Genomic DNA, 22204 nt, shown 5'->3' with positions numbered 1-22204 from the left:
TTCAATCTGCATACTCACCCCGTCTTGTACAGTGAAATCTATATAATATGTGTATATAAATTTTGATTTATCAAAACATTTAAAAAATAAATAAAACCTCTAAATTAGAAGGAATATATAAAATATGAGGCTTCAGTATATTTTTTATTTTTTATTATATTTTTTACAAAACACAATTTTGTAAAACCAATTAGCCAGGACAAAAGAGGAAAAATCGTTCATGTTTTATTTATTTACTTCATTTTATATATACACGCACATTTACGCAGATATTAAAAGAAAACATTGTAACAAGAATCGCTAGAATGAAATACTAATGTAAATATGTGTATAATAATCAAGTGTAGGATGGGGGCTATATGACAACGTACGAGTACAAAGAATTAGTAAGGTTTTCTCAGTGAAAAATATATTAAACATAACTTTATTCGGATTATTTTTAACACATTGACTCGTGATTAAAATAAAAATCCAGTTCAATCTCCGTTCGTAGGATTGGAATAAGAAACTGTTCGAATTTATTATATAAATGAAAAGCATCGACTAATTATTGAAAACCATTCTTTCGTATAATTTGATATTAGTAATTTTATTGGAATAAGAAATTATTCGAATTTATAAATGAATTCATGAACGAAACGTGCATAGAAGTTTGTTTACAAGATTTTGCGATGCGAAAGATTGGAACAGATGAGATTGGCAAGGTAGGAAGGTGAACCGGTGTCAAGTGTTTTGTATATGAGGCAATAAAGGTGGAACGATCGTCTCTGCTTTACGTTGAGTTAGCCAGAGGGGAGAGATAAGTGATCAAATTTACGACCATTGTATACGAATCGAAACCAAGAATTTTGGACACGCTATACGCAGGAAGTAAAACGAGAGGAGGTAGGTTCAAGAGCTATTTACAATATCGTAATAATTGAAAAGGGAGATTACAAAGGACAGGAACAAGAGAAGTTTCGGAAAAACGAATAGAAAATTGCTTGTATGATATAAATACTTTCTTTCAGAGATATACTGCATAAAATAATTTCCAGTTTCTTAACACTCGCATGGGTATCGTTAAAATAATTACCCGAACACTGGATCTTTTTAGAACCATATCTTACATTTTTCAATACTTATACAGGGGGTGTTCGACCACTTCTGGGAAAAATTTTAATAAAAGATTCTAGAAGCCAAAATAAGACGAAAATCAAGAATACTAATTTGTTGATTGAGGCTTCGTTAAAAAGTTATTAACGTTTAGAGTTCCGCCCGTACTGAATTTTTTTCTAGAAAGTGGGTAGGATTTCGGGGGTATGTCTATTCACCAAAAATGATTATAATTGACCCCCGCAACTGAAAATAATTTTTTCAGGATAATTTGAAATTTTTTTTTTGCCGAAAAATTTCAGCAGACCCCCGTCGATTTTTCTTCAAAATACGTTTTTGATTTTTAGTAATTTTATTTAACGCCCTACTGAAAAGTTGTTTAATACTTTTTTGCAGATACCCATGAGCTCTACTTCTCTCCAAAATTTCATTGAAATATAATTACTATTGTAGGAGTTATGGTCGTTTGAAAATTGGACCATTTTTATGGAGTTCTTCTCACTTTACGGGGTCAAGGAACAATTTTTCCAAAATATTTAGAATTTCTACATATTCTTCACCAAAATACACGTTGTTTGCGATTTGAAACATTAAAATCGTCCAATCCGTTCAGGAGTTATGATTTTTTAAAGTTTCGAGAAACCATTTCTAGCCACACACTATATTTTCGGTAAAGAATTTTTTTCTCGAAAGTGGGTAGGATTTCGGGGGTATGCCTATTCACCAAAAATAATTGTAATTGATCCCCACAATCGAAAATAATTTTTCTAGAGTGATTTGAAATTTTTTAATTTAATTTTTTAATAACTTTTTGGCGAAGCCTCAATCAAGAAATTGATATACTTGATTTTCGTCTTACTTTGACCTCTAGAATCTCCCATTAAAATTTTTCCAGGAGTGGCAGAACACCCTGTATATTTAGACTTGTAGCCTATAATAATGTAGAATATTTGTTTTACCTACTTGTTGGCAAACACGATGGTCCTAATTTTGTCCTAAACATTTTAGAAAGTAGGGGGAAAAAGTGAATGAATAATAAGTGTTACTTGGGTCCAATAAGACCCACCAATCGACGTGCGAGTGTTGAACGTGTGAACCGAAAAAAATGTGTTGAACGAAAACTGAACCGTCGAATCGTCTAGATTTTCTTATCGTTGTTCATTCACCGATAAACCAGTACCCATTAACATTATAATTGCTAAAATTTGTACGCTCAGCACGCGTCGTGTGCGGAAATCCCGTACTCGCAATCATTAAGCATATTCATCAAACCGTAATAGGCGTTCACCGCACGTAGTGCTCTCTGCTCGATTGAACGTTCAATGTACCCGGGTACTTTTCAAACAACATCATTGCATTCCAAATATTGTTTCAATTATTTTCTACATAACCTTTGTAACATACTAAGACAAATTTTAAATTGTGTGTCTACAACTGTCTAAAATCAAAGTTTTCCAGTTATCTGCATCTGTGAAAATTATAACAAAATATGTACTTCTACTCGGTACTTGAAAATCTGTGAACGTCATATACAGAGTGGAGAACTTTAATGAGTTTATAATGGTCATAACTTACATAACTACTTAGTAAAATATTTTTAAAACTTAATAATATATTTTTCATACTACCTACAAATTAGTATAATAGCATTATATGTTGCATCTATTTTTCTATATTAATAATTCGTACTAGTCATTCGTATCGTCAGTATCAACGCTTATGATTTTCGGACATATTTCAAATACACTTCAAAATGAAATCTGAAGTTTCGACTGTTTTCTAAATCTATGTAGACATTCATAAATTGATTCAACCGAACTATGCATTGCGTTCGGCTACAGCCCTGAGTTTTTATTGCTTTATTTAGTTTCGAAAAATAATATATAGACAATCACATTTACCCCGTTAAAGGAAGATGTATTTTGTCTTAAATACATAGAGGGTACGTTTTGACATAGTTTACTTGCCGTTGGTTCAACATTATTCGGTAATTTTTAAGGTAATTGATGATGCTGGCGTATCCTTTAACGACTCTGCTTAATAACTGGCCCCTTTCAAACTTCGTTAAGCGTCACAAACAGGTCCGACTTGTTGGAGAGTATTAAAGGCAATTTTGTCGGAACCTGTGACACTACGTAGCCCTCCCCGTAACAAACGGTATATCGAACCCATTCACGAGGTGGCGAGTGCAGATTAGTCGTTCAAAGCGGCTTCGATTCAACAAGCGAATAAAAGTTCGGTCCGACTGGTAGCCATCTTTATAATTCTGTTACTTCGTTGTTGTACGTCCTTATAAATTTCCCACGAATCTTCCTACAGATCAGTGTTTTTCAATTCTTTTCCCAAGACATCTCCTTAAGAGGATTTTCTTCTCAAATTTTCTTAAAGAACATACTTTCGAGAATATATTTGCGAAAGTTTCTATTTCGATTCCTAAAAGTAATGAAGTTACAGTTGTTTTAAGGACGCGACGATCAACGTCATAGGGACTATGTTTTTCAAAATGGTGTCCTTAATATCTAAAAATCTGCTTGACCAATTGCTTTAAAAATTTCGGTGATCATTCAAGTGTATACGTGACTATATTATCTATGCTAAAATATATTCCAGCTTCGTATACGCGTATTCAATATTGAAAAGCACTAATGTATATTCATAGATATGAAAGTACAGACGACTGTAATATTTTATTTCGTAATTCTAAATACATAACCATGTGGCTGCAGTGGAAACGATTGGGTTAAGCAATAGACAGACCTTCTCATAGACGTTTGATCGAATTCAAGACGGGACGATTACGAAGGCCAATCAAGGATGCTAAATCCATGATTCATCGATCACTGGTTGGTATTTGATGCTTAACATTTGGAATCCCTGCCACGTTGAACAATGAGAAATGGTTTTCTTCCATTTCCATAAACTTTTGTGCACGCTATTTTTTAGAGTCGATAAGTGCTATTTTTTTTTTGTGAGTAAGTACCATTTTTTTTTTAGACAGAAGATAAGGCAGTTGTACGAGAATTGGCAGAAATATTATAAACGCTAATGGAGATTGTTTCTTATTTCCTTGATTTATTAATGGAGAGAAATTAATTTATAGGCCTAATAATAATTCGTAAATTCATCTATAAGTTACATACATATAATCAAATAAAACAAATCTTTGAAAAGCTGCGGACAAAACCTAAGTTTCAAGCAAATCTACCATTATTATTCGACATCGAAACGTGTTCTCAAAGAACTCGTTCGTACGAAGAAAGTGAATGTACGATCTGAATAATACGTGATATATTTAATCGTCCGTTTCCGCAATTATTTCGATGTCATACCGATTACGTCTGATCTCTTCATAATTTATGCCTAATCGATGTTTATAATTACTATTTGTCGAAACTGAATTACTATCCAGAGGTATCAAGACGTTAACAATTTTATACTATTTTCCGAATAACTCGTCTGTGATTATACCATGAATAATGTGTATCATGGGTGACAGGAAAACTTGAAATGCTTCTTATTTATTGGAAATGCAAGCTTGATGGTATAATACCAGCGCAGTTCTGCGCTGTGGGATAATTTTCTGATAAAAATCATTCGTCTCGTCGCAACGCCTTCGATCGGACAGATAAAATTATTTCTAGAAACCAGTAATGCAGAGAAACTGACAGATGGTATTTTTAACGCGTCGTATAAGATGCTCGAAATGTAACATTAAGCGGCCTACTGACGCTGATACTTGCTGCGATACAAGTTTCGATACAAGCAATGGGTTTAAGCTGTCGACAGACTATACACGCAATGATTTATTCTTAATCGTTGGAAAAATTATTGGAATTGCGTGTTAAAATATTTCTAATCAGGTTCTATGTACAATCTGTAAATATTTACATACGAATGTTGCACGGAATGACTGTAATTAATTGATACTTGGTCGTGAAAAACACGGATTGGAGCACAAGTTGAAATACACAAAAGTATAATAAAACTATCAGCAGTTGGACAATTTTATAAATTAGTTACTTATGATAGTAATATCTTGAGGTTTTGCTTTTGGAAGAAAAAGTGAAAAAACTAACAGACCGTGCATAAAAATGCCATATATGGTATAAAGTTGGCCCATAAAACGCGAAAGAAAAGATTCTTCTGTTGCGCTTAATAGTTTCTGAGAAAATGGTTTCTAACACTTTGTGTGACTAACTCTGTATAAATAGAAAGCTCTAATCTTCCAGTACCTTTTGGTTTCAATATTTTGATGAGTCGTGCGAAGACAAATGTATTTATAATTCTGCAAAAATGAAAGAAAAATTCTTCTTTTTTTATACGATTAACTTAACGTCGCGTCTACAGTTAGGTTATTAGCGACGCATAGCGTACACCTGTAATTTCATTAACTGTTCTGATACGTAATATCGTATAAACTATGATTAGTGTACATTTTTGAACAGTCTTACATTTTCCTGATGGACAACAAAAATATTCGGAGATCACGATATGTCTCTGTTGTGGCTATAATTTTTGAAAATCGTAAGAGAGGGGTCTTCGCATTCTTTTCGGAGCAATTAGCGAGAATTTTTTATTTAATTCAAGTTCAAGTTTGTTCATTCTGCAGTAGAGAAGTTGTAATAACGTCTAGAGGGATTAAATAGAGCACTCGGTATATAGAAGTTATAATAATAAATTGACGTTCGATGTGCGTGCTCGGAAACTATGAAAGACAATCTGGAAAACCGAGCAGCGTAATAACAACAGTATGTAGATTTCCTACACGTTTACCCGGTACTGATAACAAATAATAGTCGAGTCGTAAATTAATTCGCTTATATTTTTGCGACTGTTGCTCGCACAAGTAGGTTCGTACGTTCCAAGACATTTTATGTACGAATGCAACCAGTGTTTTTTTTTTAAATTAAGAAGTATACCGAGCATACGAAATATGCAGATATATAACGCTTCAATCGTGCTTTTATCAGCTAGAAGTCTGGCACTTCTCCATGCAGAAACTTCAATCGATTCGACTAATCGATACTCTGCCCTTGACTGTACCTATTTAAAAATTCAGAAACATTATTCTACGTAAAGTAGTCACACGAGACAAACTATAATTTAATCGTTTACTAAAATCCACAGGTACGCGTGTATTAAAATTTACAAGGACCCACTACATACATATATGAAATATATGAAATCGAAATCTCTACCAAAAGAATGAAACCGGTAAAGGTGTATCTTAAAAAAAAAATGTAGAATTTGAATATATTTATCTTTTTAAACGACGAAAATAACTTTTACGATGGAAATGGCGTGGTATGACGACAGCGATGCCAACATTGTTAAAAACGAGTATGACGATGATGGGTGCTGTGTGTGGCGTGGTACTTCGTATAATAGTGCTATTAAATAGTTTGTTCGGTTGGTCATCGAGTATTCAGAAATTCGCGGCGATGACGAAAGCAAAGAACACGTATGGATTTAAATAGATGTCAAGGCGGATCTAAATCCATTTTGCTTAGACTGTACACGATCTTTCGTCGCGTTAGTAATCACGAAGAGTATAGCATGTATTGCATTCATTATCAGTCCTTGCATAACATGCGTACAGTAAGCGCATTCGAAGGCGGTGATTACACGAGAAACTTCACCGACGAGGATACTGTTACAGTAAATTGTTTTCTTACGCGTATCGCTTATATTTATTGAGCGCGAGAAACACGAGGTACATGTTGATACATCGACTCGTATAACGTTATTGACCGACGCAGCAGAATTTTTTTACAACAGTAAAGTGTCACAGGAAATATCGAACAATTTAGTAATTTTATTTTCTATTATTTTTCAAGCGACTATCGAAGTATGTAATATGCGTGTATTGATACTAAATATCTCGATTTCACGCGCACACGTGCAATTAATAATTGTATACGTACCATTACTATTATACTATACTGTCAACGTATCTATATTTTCTCTTGTGCGATTATTTTACGTAGAATACAGTGTAGACGAATTTTTTTTTTTATGATGTTATGATATAGGTGGCGATATACATATGTACAACCCGTAGAATGCAAATAGTGCGGACTCTCAACGAGAGCAAGAGTGCGCGCGAATCCTTGTTAGAGTAAATAAAAGTAAACAGACAGAATTCGGCGGTAAAACGTACTCTTTTTCTACCACGCTCTTTCTTATCGTCCTCTTCCAACTCAATTATTCCTTCCCTACAACTGTTTCTAAATTTTCAAATATGCACAGTCGAATGGTCGAATTAATCGAGAAACAAGTCTGCTTAAATTGGCGATTATTCAAACGAAATAAGACAAGGGAAATTTAATTTGCAAATGCAATATGAATCATAAAGTAAAATTGACTACAATCAATCAAATATATATGTATTCTCTTTATTCTAGATAATGTCTAATACATATCATTAGTTTTCATATAGTCTTTGGCATTACGTTTGGCTTTATTGCGCTTTTAATATTTTCTTTTCCTTACCTATTTTAGTCTAAATGCAATGGAAAATTTCAAGAAACTTCCGCCTTGAATAAGTGCATAGAGACACAATAAGTAGGTATTATTTATTACTTTGTCGTTTTAAGGGTGCTGATTTAACCACGATGAGGATATCAAACATAATTATACTGTTTCTGCTATTTAAACAACTAGCATGCTATTGTGTAAGAATCCATTTATCTTCGAAATAATGACAGAAAAATGATAAAAATGTGAATTATAGTTTTTTTAAAAATTTTTTTCAAACACGCGAAGGTGAGTCCATGTTGGAAGTTACCTCATCGCTCATGGCTGTCACAAGATTTGCTGACATGTGCCTGTTCGTAAAAACTCATTACTCTTAACACAATGACTTACATAAAGAAAAAAAAAAACAAAATCGTTTGTTATATTTTATGAAGTAATATATTTGAAGTATTGGAAACGTATCTCTTATATTTTCTTTAAGAAAAAATCCGTCTCGAAAGGATTAATGGTACAAGATTTAATTAAGTCGGGCGAATAGAAAACCGGTAGAAGCACGTAAAGATTTTGCTTCGTGGTAGCGTTACCATTAATTAAAATTCTAAGTTATACACAGACACTGACTTCATCCGGAATGGATGTTACATAGCGGTTAGATAAACATGCAACCCAATTACGCAAATGGCAGCAAACACCCGATAACATGGGCTAATTATCATCGTTGCTCGTTTCATCTATACATATATGCATGTATCTTTAGCCTGGTGTCAATTAATTGCAATATAATTGCACGGTTTAAGCGTAGAGATCTCAGCGCGCGAACACCAAAATGTACAAAGTAGCTCTTACCAACGAACATTTATCCCTGGTTGTTCTTTTCGACGAAACGACGTTATCGCGAAGCTAGCGAAATTCATGGAAATAATCTCGCGAAGAACCAACCGCGTGTTTCTAAATATTACCGGTGCCCGGTACGAACGACCATAAATCCGAGGCACAATTACCTCTTAACTTATCGTGAACCTTCAATCAGTTTGTAAAATATATGCAAGGCGAGGTCTGACGTAGTATCGGCTGCATAAATAACGAGCGTGTGCGATCTCACAAATTGTTACAAGCTGTTCGACGTATTGCCTCGTTTCACTCAAAGCGGAGTCACAATTATCTTAATAGCTGACTCGCTCGATCGACTTCCAGGTAGCGAACGAACGGCACGTAAAGATTTTCATAAGTAAATGCTAGGAACACGTAAGCGTTTCACGACCGCGCCATAATTTTCTCGCGTTGTTAATCATTTTTCTGCATAGTCTCCGCGTACGATATCCGCGATTCGACGGTGGCGGTTAATCGTTATCGGAAATCATGGAAACTCGTTTCGATAAAGACTACGTCACCGATAATAGAGAGCCGTTCAATTTTCAAATTATCGTGCGTTCCGAATCCGCCCGCGGCAAAACCGTCGCGGCAAAAAGTGAAACGCGACGACGGTGATTGCACGTTAGCGAGTTAGAACTAGCGAACCAGAAAACAAACTGACATTATGCAGATTACCCATCGTAACAGATTTTTTACTTTTCTGTATACATTTGCCAGAGATGGCTTTTTACGTTTTCTGATTGTCTTGTATTTCCTTTTCGGGACAGTATTGAATTAGAACGCCCGTTCCTGTTGTTTTTGTCAAATTTTCTTTTGCCCAGATTTACGGTTTGAAATTGGTATCTATGAAAAAAAATATCTGCTTGCGGAAGAATTGTTGCGTTTATTTGTTTTTTTTTATCAAAAATGAAACCGGCAATTCTTGTTTTCAAGAACTATTATTTATAATGTGAGATTTTGTTGTATAAATAAATTCATACTAAGCAAAAGTGGTAGATTGTAGCGGACGCCAGTTTCGAGAAATGTTCGGGATAATTTTATTACGCGACAATTAACGAGATAATACCGGGCATAAGTATGGACACTTGCACATTACTGTAAAAATACGAATTATCTTCGCATCTTCAATAATTAATTAAATCAAGCTTGTATTATAAAGTTGCATAACACCTATAAAAACCAAAAAAGTTGAACGTGTACAAAAATAAAACAATATAATCCACGAATAAAAAGCAAATTCGTGCCTGGAACCGTGTTTTCTACTATTTTGTTATTTTGTATATTAGTTAATACTAGTTTGAAAAAGTTGAACGTAGATAAAAATATACAAAATAACATAATCCACGAATAAGAAGGAAATTCATTCCTGGAACCGTGTTTTCTATTATTTTATTATTTTGTGTATTGGTTTGATCCTAATTTGAAAAAGTTGAACGTGGACAAAAATATATAAAACAACATAATTCACGAATGAAAGGAAAATCCTTTGGAACCGACTTTTCAACGATTTCACTAGACGCCTTATGGTTTTGTAATGGAGTGTATGTGCAAACGATGAATTTGTCTAGCTATAGAAGTTGCTATCTCGTAGTGCGACGTGTATATCGTGTATCATGGAAAATATATCACGTTCAGGGACATCCATAAATCTTTGCTGTCCGTACACCTACGTGAACGCGCGAGTTCTATTAAACGAGCGCACGCGCCGATGAAAATTTTGATTTTCTTTTTTATCGTTTCAGTGGGCACCGCGGTGCTGATGTTCTTCTTCTTTGGCAAGCCGTACAAACGTGGATTCTTCTGTAATGACGAGTCATTATATCACCCGTTTCACACATCAACGGTCACCAGCACGATGCTCTACGTCATCGGTGTTTTCCTACCTATATGTGCGGTGAGTCACCTACTGTGATTCGCAATTTTCCGTTACGAGAACGAAGGGGAACCAGTAATTTATCAACGGTCGATTTTTGTTCATCGTTTTTTGTATCCTCTGGAATAATTTGCCTTGCATTGCGCTGTTAATTACATGCTGAATTTTACTACCTGCTGATAAGCCGTAGTCTGTCTCTCTGTAAAGTTTCTTCGTAGCGTTCGCGTTTTCTTTTTTTCGCTTTTTTTGGAAAGTCGAAGCTCGCCGATGCGAGAGCATTCAATTATTGAAGATGCAATTTGTCAGAAAGTCGGGCAATAAATTGCATAAGTATTCTCACGCTTCTTCGCGCAGTGTAAAAGTTTCGCTTGTAATTAAAATTATCATATAGATATTGCACTGCCCAAAGTAATTAGAGGACTATAATATAGCTGTACAAGTTAAATTTATATTCCTAATAAATGTTCAATTCACTGTCGAAAAATGTCTGGGAACCTAATCTTTTAATCGTTAAGAAAAAATCGTGAAATAGAATTGGAGATTTCGAGGATTCGAGAAATAATATCTCTATCTTTGTAAGTTTTAAATAAAAAAATCTTATTGAGGAAATCGCTTAAAACGATTAAAATTCAGATGATAAATTTGTTTGGTTAATGGTGAGTGTTCAAGCTTTCATAGAACCCCTCATTGTATTCGTCATTGTTGAATATTTGGAATTTTAATAATAGCAAGTTAGCTAGACCTTATCTCTTACACAGTTATGTATTTAATTCTTGTTTTATCTGTGTTTATATCTTATGTCTACTCTTACACGTGCGTAATAAAAACTCCTGGTGTACAAACACGAACACACAGGGCGGCCTTTGAATAAATGACCAAATTGGAGTACACAGGGTGTTTAATGTTCAGAGATAGAATGAAACTGATGATATTTTTAATTAGTTCTGATAATGACACACTTTTATTCGATAGGTTTTAGAAACATAAGGAATTAGTAAGTATACATAAATTTAGAGTTTCGAGATCTTGCCAAGTTTCCAGATCCGCTACTGGTTATGCACGTACCGTGTTACTGATTCCCATCGCGTGCGAAAAAAAATGGTAATTCCCCGTTGTCTACAAAGTAATAAACGTGTGTCTGATATAAGTACGCGAACGGGAATTTATGGTTTAATCCTTTAATGCGGCTAGTAACGCGCACGGTATGTTAGCATCTATTTACAAGCTCAAGAATGCAAGATACACTACGAGTCAGAGCCAAAATCGTACACCACATAATGGAAACATATTTCATCTGACAAATAAGTTTAGTATAATTTAGAAAAAAAAAGAACATGTATTATAAATACGTTCGTATTTATTGTGCAGCAATATTAAAAGAAATGGAATTTATCAAGCATAAGAAATATAATGTTACTAGAATTCAGTTTGGAGAACATTTCACATTGTTTAAAAGTTTAGTTTGCATTTTTCAAGATGGGCGACAGCGTAGGTAACCTAAAAAGTTGTCAGAGTACTTTTAACAATAGGTTTTCCTTGTAATATAAATACATCCGTTCATCAACGCTCTACTGTATTTCTATCGATGTCTGATGACGATAAAGAACGGAATAAAGAAGGTCAGAGTCTCGTTGCGTGACACCAAGAGCCACCGGTGGCAAGTGATACTCAGACGGGAAAATAAAAGTGCTTCCTATCTTTTTATCTAATTTCCTGACGACACCCCGACAGCAGCTGTTCTTTATCTGGTTTTTGCTTGCCGAAGCAGATAAAATCCTGGCCGACAATCTAATATATTGCTAGATATTTTTAAGCGGCTGTGGTTCGCTCCTGTTGTGGTGAAACAGTGGGAGAAGGTGATTCTTCGAGCGAACGTCTGTATAGAAGGTGAATGTATAAGAATGCGTCCGGCCATATGGGATGCAACAACGAATGAAGAGCGTTGGTTAAGTTTCGGTGGTCGTGGGAATCGATTTACGGTATCTGGAAGTGGTGCACGTGCACGCCGATGTATTTTTGCCGGTCGCGAGGGCAGAAGAGACTGCATCCTCTATTTGCATCCTTGGAAACTGCACTCTCCGCCAACGGTCGAGCCAAAGGGTCGTCAGCCACTAAAGGAAACCGAACACACACACACACACAGGTCCCTGGTTATTCTACTCGGTTCGTGAAATATTTCCATATTTCCTCCCCGCGTGTCCTATACATAGGTCTTGCGAGAAATCGTTCGAATTCCATAGATAGCTCGATGGTATTTATAGATCTTGCACGATATGTCTTACGACATTTTTGGTAGGGCAATCTCGAGGTATTTTCGAGACATCCGTAAATGATCGAATGAATCGTCGCGACGTTTCGATACTTCCACGAGACATCGATTCACCGAGCCATAGTCTGGCTAATACAGTGGACGAAATTTCTAGAACACTAGCTATTATTTCGAGCAAAAATTACAATTGTTAGAATTGACGAAGAGAATGACAGGGGATGAAAACAAATAAAATTATGTACAGGATGAGGCACGAACTAGTCTCCAGGATTTTTCAGCTCCTTTCGATAGTCAAAGAAATGTTTCCTATCGAAGTTAATCAGTATTTAACTGACAAGAAATTATGATTCCTTAAATTTAAAAACAAATTGATTTTCGATAAAGAAATCAAGGTTACTGTCATATTTTTAAATGGAACTAGGTATTTTTAACGTCGAGACAAATTCAACAACCTACTACACGATGACGTTCAGATGACACTGAAGGAAAAATTGCCATGAATCGATTGCCACAATATTTAAAATAATTCGGCGATGGAACACTAAGCTCTCGTATGTACAACAGACGTAAACAAATGAACGTAAACATTACGAATGCTTTATTAATAGCATAACATTTATTTAATTTCGGGAGTTAATACACAAAATAAAAGAAAAGTTTATACAAAACCAAGTAATTAGTAATTAAATTATATGTTCGAACTGCATTCCACCTTCTGCAACGCTCAGTTCTATGTTTTGTATTAAAGTTTTATGTGTAGCTTCAATTAGAGAACTTCTTTGAACATTTCTACACATTTTATATAAATTTTGTAGTCCCTCTATTTTGCGTGTTAAGTTCTGAAGGCTTAGTGTTATGTATCGACGAATATGTAATTTCAAATATTGTGGCAATCGATTCATGGCAATTTTTCTTTCAATGTCACATACAATACTATGAAGTTAAAAATACCTAGTTCCATTTAAAAATATAACAGTGAATTTTTTATTGAAAATAAATTTATTTTTAAATTTAAGCAACTGAAATTTTTTGTCGGTTAAATACTGATTGACTTCAATAGGAAACACTTTTTGTCAGGTCATCGAAAGAGGCTGAAAATGTATAATAGGGGAGCCAATAAACTTTTATATTTTAAGAGGTCATTACTCTGCGACATTTTCAAAAATTCGATTCTCCTTTCTTTTCATTTTATTGAAAGTACATGTATTTAAGAATTCACCGTTAACATTTTTAAGTAAACTATCGAATATTGTTCAAGTAATGTTTTCAAAAATTTAGTATTTAATTTTAGAAATTTCCAAAGGACAGGATCAAAAGATAGAAATAAATAAAATTATATAATAGTATCATAGGGGAGTCAATAAACTTGTATAGTTTAAGAGGCCATTACTCTGCGACATTTTCAAAAACTTGATTCTCTTTTCTTTTCGTTTTGTCAAAAGTACATGTATTTAAGAATGCACTGCTAAATTTTTTAAGTAAACTATCGAATATTGTTCAAGTAATGTTTTCAAAAATTTAGTACTTACTTTCAGAAATTTCTAAAGAATACTAGTTACTATTTTCAATAAAAATTACAAAAATTTTGATAATAGACGAAACAAATAAAATTATGTATAATACTATCATAAGAGAATCAATAAATTTTTATATTTTAAGAATACCCCCTTAAGAAATACTGATGTAGGGTCTACGTAAACGATATTACTGGTCGAGAGTCAAGCTATTAAAGGGCCATTATGTTTGTACGTACGACAGCATGTTAATAGAATTTCATTAATCAAACGAAAAATAGTGTCCCGCCGAGCGGTTCGCTAAACGCAGAATCCAATTACGTGGGCAGAATTTATCGTCTAATCTTGAATCGCGTTCCGTGAATTCTGAGATCCAAGAGTTAATTATTCAATCATCCAACTATAAGAAAACGTGTCCCGTTAGCGCGAAATACAAAATATTGTTCCGAAAATACATGGTCGCAGCGAGGTTGGACCGTCGCGTTTGTTTTTCCTCGTTTGTTGGGAACGCATTTACAAGACAAGATGAAGAGTCTGAAACACGAGACCCTTTAATCTTTTTCATTATGTTATAATAGAATCCCTTTGTGCCGTGATTATCTCTCGGATAGACTGACTCGTGTCGCGGCACGGCTGAACGCATGGCCACGCAATTTCATTTGCGAAGAATTCTGTATCTCCGCCTTCGACTATTCGCCCGCTCTTACCCGCGGTGACAGCGTTAATTCGAACATCGTGCGTGCGGCGGATCAACGAAAGAGCAAAAGCAAAATAGGGTCTGACGTTTGAAGAGTTGCCCACAGGGTCCGATTTCAAAACGGAAATTTGCAGAGACGCGCGCGAGCCTTTGCGTAGATTCACGTTTCCTCTGTAAGTGCCCGACAGACGTCTCGCCCGGAACAAAACACATGCAAACCAAATTCAAACAACTGCAACTTACGGCCAAGAAAATATGCTGGTTACTAGGATGCAAATCGAACATAGAAATATTGCAAAGATTCCAATCCAAATTCCTTGAAGCAACCGCGAATGCACCTTGGCGTACACGTCGCGATCTTGGCATTAAAACAGTAAAAGAAAAGAATGATTTAGCACGAAATACCTCGGCAGACTGAAGATACATTTGAACATTTGAGCAACTAACCTGCTGGACAGCATTCTACAAACAAGAAGACTCATACGACATTGCATATTGGACCTTCCACGTCGTTTCTTCAAATAACATAATACACGACAGCTACAAACTTCTCTAGCAGATAGTAAATCTTGTGTTATAATCATTTATACATTTACATTTCTTTTTTTATAATATATAAATAATATTTACTGTTGTTTATTAGTAATATTGATAGATTCGTTGAAAAGGTTTCATTGTCGTACAACTTGTTTCGCTTCGTCTAACAACGTGAAATGAAAAATAAACAAATGGAAGTAACTCTGAGCAGGGTGTGGTGTGTACAGTGAATGTGGCAGTATTTCCAGTTTACCTTGTTGATAATATTGATGGTAATAGGCATGACAAATCTTATACGAAAAGTATACATTCGAGGAAATTAATAGACCTTTACAGGATATACTTATTAGATTATAATATATAATATAATAAAATTTTTTTCAAAGGTTCACGGTAGAATACCACCTTAATAGAAGATTAGAAGATAAATCTTATGTAAATTTTGTTAAGTAATTCCTAGCATGAATTATAGGAAGAAATTCCATTAGATACTCTACGTCGTTTGTATAGATTTTTTTTCATCGTTATCCCTTATCCATCACTGGCGCAGGTACCCCTGCGGGACTAAACCCCAAACCCCTAACCCCTCGGGGAACAAACAGTTCATATAATAAGAGTTCCCTGATCTTTCCCACAACTTATCTATTTTTCGCATATAACCAAAGTTTACGTTCAGATAATCGATTTCCATCGTAAAATTTTCAAAAAAATAATGTTTTTTATTTCAAACTTTTCTAAAGAATTTAATTTCAGCATAATACCGAGCATTTTAATAGTTTTGTGGCCATTGTAAAGGTAACTATCAAAATGGAGAACATAAAGTCTAACTAGATAATTGTTACAGTTTGTTTAAACGTTAAATTTATACTATATTCGTATTAAATGGTAAAAATTTAATTTTCGATGGCCGCTATGGTCACGATGGCTTTTAAATCACCTCGATAGTAAATAAATAAGTAAAAAAGAAGTTTGCAGTTTTGGTGGCGTGGATATTCCACGCCATTTACCTTAACGATCAGAAGAGAATCGGTTTTTGTCTTGGAAATTGAATGTCACACGGCCTATCCGCAAAAGTGCATGCTGGCACTTGAAATAATAAGCGGGTCCTTGTTAGCAACGATCCCTCTTCTCGACTCATCCGCCTCACGGGAATTTCATCCGTAGCCGATGCTTGGCCTCTTCTTCGGCGTCGGACCGTTTCACCGGCGTACGAATTTTCTACCTGTAGCGTCCGAGGAATCTGAGAAGGGTTCGGACACCCCTTCAGGCTCCCAGTTCCACAACCGAGCTCTGGTCTCTTGCTTTCATTCATCCTGGAAAAAATTAAATGGGCGTACGAGTCGTCTAATTTTACCTGAAACTGATATTTTCATTTGCCTTTCTTCAACAATACGCAAAATAAAAAAAAAAGAAACTAGAAAACACTCGTTCTACCAAAAAGTATCGAACAACTAAACGACGTTGGATCGTGCAAAAAGCATTACAATTTGAAAAAAAAAAAGAAAAAATAGAAATTGTGTAACTTATACAGAGTGTTGGACCACCCCTGGAAAAAATATAATGGGAGATTTTAGAGGCCAAAATAAGACGAAAATCAAGAATATCAATTTCTTGATTGAGGCTTCGTTAGAAAGATATTCAAAAATTAAATTAAAAAATTTCAAATCACTCTGAAAAAATTATTTTCGATTCTGGGGATCAATTACAATTATTTTTGGTGAATAGACATACCATCGAAATCCTACCCACTTTCGAGAAAAAAATTCCTTACCGAAAATCTAATGTGAGGCCAGAAATGATTCCCCGAGATTTCATGTGTATCTTTAAAACATCATAACTCCTGAGAGATTGGTGGATTTTAATGTTTCAAAAGGCAAACAACGCGTATTTAAGCGAAGAATATGTAGAAATTCTAAAAATATTAGGAAAGTTGTTCCTGACCCTGTAAAGTAAGAAAAACCCCATAAAAATGGTCGAATTTTCAAACGACCATAACTCATACAATAGTGAATATATTTCAATGAAACTTTTTTCTGAAGTAGAGCTCATGGGTACCTACAAAAAAGTACTAAACGAAATTTCCGTAGGACGTCAAACAAATTTATTAAAAATGAAGAACGAATTTTTAAGAAAAATCTGCTTTTTTTCGGTGAGGAAAAAAAATTTCAAATCGTTCTAAAAAAATTATTTTTTGTTAGAGTGGTCAATTACAATCATTTTTTGTGAATAGACATATCCCCGAAATCCTACGCACTTTCGAGAAAAAAATTCGAGTAGGTGTGAAATTTTTCGGCAAAATTAAAAAATTTCAAAACGTTCTGAAAAAATTATTTTTAGTTGCGGGGGTCAATTAAAATCATTTTTGATCAATAGACATACCCCCGAAATCCTACGCACTTTCGAGAGAAAAATTCTTTACTGTGCTACGTTACTATAGAACTTTAAAAGTTAATAACTTTTTATCGAAGCCACAATCAACAAATTAGTATTCTTGATTTTCGTCTTACTTTGGCATCTAGAACCTCCCATTAAAATGTTTCCCAGGGGTTGGCCGAAATCCCTGTGTAACACACTGAATTAATGATTCGGTGTAATATACTGAATCTAATAGTAACATTTTCATTATAATGTAATGTATAATATACACGTATAATAGAAATATTATATAATTTCTGTAATTAAACAATGCTCGGCTAATTAAATGGTCAAATTAAAATCCACAAATAAGAATGGGAATCCTATTAATATGAATAAAGTAAACTGGCAACAATTCCGTGAGAAGGGAATCGAAAAGAAAAAAGGAACCGTGAAAGTTTCCAAGAATAAATCTTTCCAGCGACACAGGACCACAAAATATTGTAATCGTTAAGTGGAAAATCTGATTCGGTGGGCACTGGTGGGTTGGTTTCTCGTTGAGGATTGATCAAAGACAGGATACCGTGGACGCCAGTCACTTCATCACTGGTAATCCACGATTAAAACCAAGAAGAGAATCGACGACTTCAAAATTTTCGAGAGACCCGAAACCTCTGTAATCTTCTCCCTCTTCTCTCCCGGGGGTTCTACCGATCTGTCACGGCCTCACACAAAAGTAGGTTAACCGGTCAGATTCCAGATAAAGGTCGCCAGGTGATACAACTGACAAGTACGAATGAATGAAATACAACAGCAGGTTCGGCCGTTTTTACCTGTTTCGATGTTCCTTTCTTCTCCCAGAGGGAAACGATAAACGAGTAGAAGTAAGTCATGTATCTCGGAACAATTCATTTATTTATGTCACGGTCCCTTTGGTAATGGCGCGGTTAGTTGAAATATTTTATACTCGTCGGCCAACATTGCGTTATTTTTGTAACTTTGCGAATGGTAACGCGGTTGGTAGAAAACAGTTCGAGTCTATTTCCAATACCATTTGATAGAACAAGGGATAAATTATGCGAAACGTTGACTCACATAATCTTACATTTTTTAATACGATCCCTGTCAAACTGTCTGAACAAATTTTCTATTTGTTGTATTCCCGAGCTGCAAATGAAATTTGTAACATTGATATTTAAAATTAATGCTGAAAATTAATATTCTAAATTGTACGTATCATCGCTGCAAAACTATTAACGTCTACGTACAGTTTTCTATTTCGTCGTCAAAAAGTTGAACCATAATCTCGTACTTCTTTGAAGCTTTTAATCTTCTTCAAAAGAGATGATGGATTGGACACAGTGGCTTAAGCTCCTCCTCCACCTTCCAAAACAATTTATTATCTGAATCTCAATCGCTTCTAGCCATTTCTTTATCCGTTGATAAATGTTGAACAATCGTCGAAACTTTAATATTTCTATTTATAATTTCAATGGATCGGCTTCTCAAAATCTTACATTTTTTTTCAAGTTTTTGTTAGCCATTAGATCAAATATACATTAGATACAGTATATCCTCTTTTTTAATTTAGTAAAAGTAAATAAATTTTATTTCAACGCTTTGGTTAGCCCTCTTCATTTCATTCGATATTCTGCTGTATGCTTGTACTGGATCGTGCATGGGATGTCTTTTTGATAAAGTAGCCATTTTATTTGTAACCAATTCAGAAGAAAAGACTGAAAGGTAACCTACATCGTTATGGTTTTAAACTACTTATTTAGTAATTAAAAAAAACACTGATATCTCTGGGTAAAAAGTGAAGTTTTAGTTAACAATGAAAGTAACAGATGATACCTTCAAGATTTAAAAAATAGTATTCACTCAAATTTTCGTAATTTGAACTTACAGTAAGAAGCAAAACTAAACGTACATATGGACTTGAGCCACTTCTGGTACGTGTTTACAAAAAAAATATTATAAATACGGTATATATTGTTGAATTAATTTCTATTTTCATTTATGTAGATTAGAAATAGACGTTATTTACATGTGTATTTGTGTGACATAGAAACTACACGACTAGAAAATTTGATTTAAATGTACCATAAGATTATCAATGTTAACATGTTTTAATGTGTTTGGAAAAATTATGCATTTAAAGATAGTATTCGAACTGTGTCCTTGAAATTGTCTGCGAATGCTAAGTCAAAGGATGTAACGGCTTTATAAATAAAAACAAGCAAACCTATCTTTTTGTTGTGGACTGTACATTTTGTAAATAACCCTGTACAAAAAATCCAGCGATCACATCTGGCGATTTAGCCGCCCAGCTCGTAAGTCCTTGACAATCAATCTTTGTTTCTGGGAACAGATCCATTAAAATATCAGTGGTTGCGGAGAATAGCTTAAAAGTCGATGGAAAAGTCATATTGTTTAACATAACTACATTTACTTCGATATTATGCACACGTTTTGTTCTAGTCTAAAATTTCATTTTTACTTTAAAAACGTGATTATGTAATCATGAAAATTATAAGCCATAACGAAAAATTGAATACGCTTTAAACTAAGCTTTATTTGCCTAAACATATTTATGTTAAAATCAATATTTACTGACAAGGAACCATCGCGAACGGTCCGGCTTCGATTTTGATGAAACTTTGTACACTTATAAAGCAGCCAAAAATAATCGACACGTATTTTTTGTTAGCTGCGGTAACTCGAGTTTAAGGGGTGAAACCACCCCTTCAAGTTTTGGCTCGAAACGGCTATCTCGAAAACGGAAAGACATACAAAAAAATTGTTAATGGGCGAGGTTGATGGTTTCTTATGTACAATAACATGGTGTTAAAAAATTTTAAAAAATACAATTTGTTTATAACAAAAAAAAATTTATTAACTTAATTTTTCATTTTATTGAAATTTTCATAATGACAAAAAATGACGAGCATTTTAATCCAAATCCATTGGTATGCGATTTTTTAAAATTGCCTCCTACAGTTTTGCAGATTTTGATGATTTACATCTTGCGCGCACATCCATTATGGTAGTAGCCGTTCTAACTTTGATTTTAATGAAGCACTGTAGGCTTGCACTACTTCTAGAGGACAAAATCGGGAAAAATACCAATTTGTTGATGGAGGCTTCGTTAAGAAATTATTAACGTTTAAAGTTCCGCCCGTACTGAATTTTTTTCTCCGAAATGCCCAAGATTTCGGGGGAATGTGTAATGACCAAAAATGATTGTAATCGATCCCTGCAACCGAAAATAATTTTTTCAGAATGGTTTGAAATTTTTTAATTTTGTTGAAAAATTTCACACATTCTCGAATTTTTTTCTCAAAAGTACGTAGGATTTCGGGGGTATATATATTGACCAAAAATGATTGAAATTGACTCCCGCAACTGAAAATAATTTTTTTAGAACGATTTGAAATTTTTTTTTTCGCTGAAAAATTTAGGCACCTACCTGTCGATTTTTCTTAAAAATTCGTTTTTCATTTTTAATAATTTTGTTTGACGCCCTACAAAAAAGTTGGCCAATACTTTTTTGTAGGTACCTATGAGCTCTACGTCAGAAAAAAGTTTCATTGAAATATATTCACTATTGTAGGAATTATGGCTGTTTGAAGATTGGACCATTTTTATGGGGTTTTTCTCATTTTGCGGGGTCAAGGATCAACTTCTTGCATATTTTTGCGATTTCTACGTATTCTTGATTAAAATACGCGTCGTTTGCATTTTTGAAAATTAAAATCCTTCAATCCGTTCAGAAGTTATGACATTTTAAAGATCCGCATGAAATTTTCGGACAACATTTCTGGCCATAAATTACATTTTCGATTAGGAATTTTTTTCTCGAAAGTGCGTAGGATTTCGTGGGTATATGTATTGACCAAAAATGATTGTAATTGGCCCCCGCAACCGAAAATAATTTTTTCCTGTAGGATTTGAAATTTTTTGATTTAATTTTTTAATAACTTTTTAACGAAGGCTCAATCAACAAATTGATATTCTTGATTTTCGTCTTATTTTGGCCTCTAGAATCTCCCATTAAAATTTTTCCCAAGGGTGGCCGAACTTTTCCAAATCCATTGGTATGTAATATTTTAAAATTGCCTCTTACAGTTTTGCAGATTTTTATGATTTACATCTTGCGCGCACATCCATTATGGTAGTAGCAGTTCTAACTTTGATTTAGTGCAACCCTACAGTGCTTCATTAAAATCAAAGTTAGAACGGCTACTACCATAATGGATGTGCGCGTAAGATGTAAATCATCAAAATCTGCAAAACTGTAGGAGGCAATTTTAAAAAATCGCATACCAATGGATTTGGAATAAAATGCTCGTCATTTTTTGTCATTATGAAAATTTCAATAAAATGAAAAATTAAGTTAATAAATTTTTTTTTGTTATAAACAAATTGTATTTTTTAAAATTTTTTAACACCATGTTATTGTACATAAGAAACCATCAACCTCGCCCATTAACAATTTTTTTGTATGTCTTTCC

The 22204-nt window shown here is 34.3% G+C and overlaps 1 protein-coding gene across 3 annotated transcripts in view; it reads left to right on the top strand.

The window, feature by feature from the left end:
- The window catches only part of LOC122400489 (putative phosphatidate phosphatase), a 50226-nt gene that overhangs the window by 5605 nt on the left and 22417 nt on the right, over positions 1–22204 (top strand). For all 3 annotated transcript variants that reach the window (XM_043401994.1, XM_043401993.1, XM_043401995.1), the window contains exon 2: positions 10188–10339. In XM_043401994.1, coding sequence (XP_043257929.1) covers positions 10188–10339 — 152 coding nt within the window. The remainder of the gene's footprint in view (positions 1–10187; positions 10340–22204) is intronic.

Source organism: Colletes gigas, unplaced genomic scaffold, assembly GCF_013123115.1.
Source record: "Colletes gigas isolate AHSC1104 unplaced genomic scaffold, ASM1312311v1 Colletes_gigas_Sc00018, whole genome shotgun sequence".
Taxonomy (NCBI): Eukaryota; Metazoa; Arthropoda; class Insecta; order Hymenoptera; family Colletidae; genus Colletes; species Colletes gigas.
The sequence above is the reverse complement of the archived record's forward strand: the minus strand, read 5'-3'. Positions and strand labels throughout refer to the sequence as shown.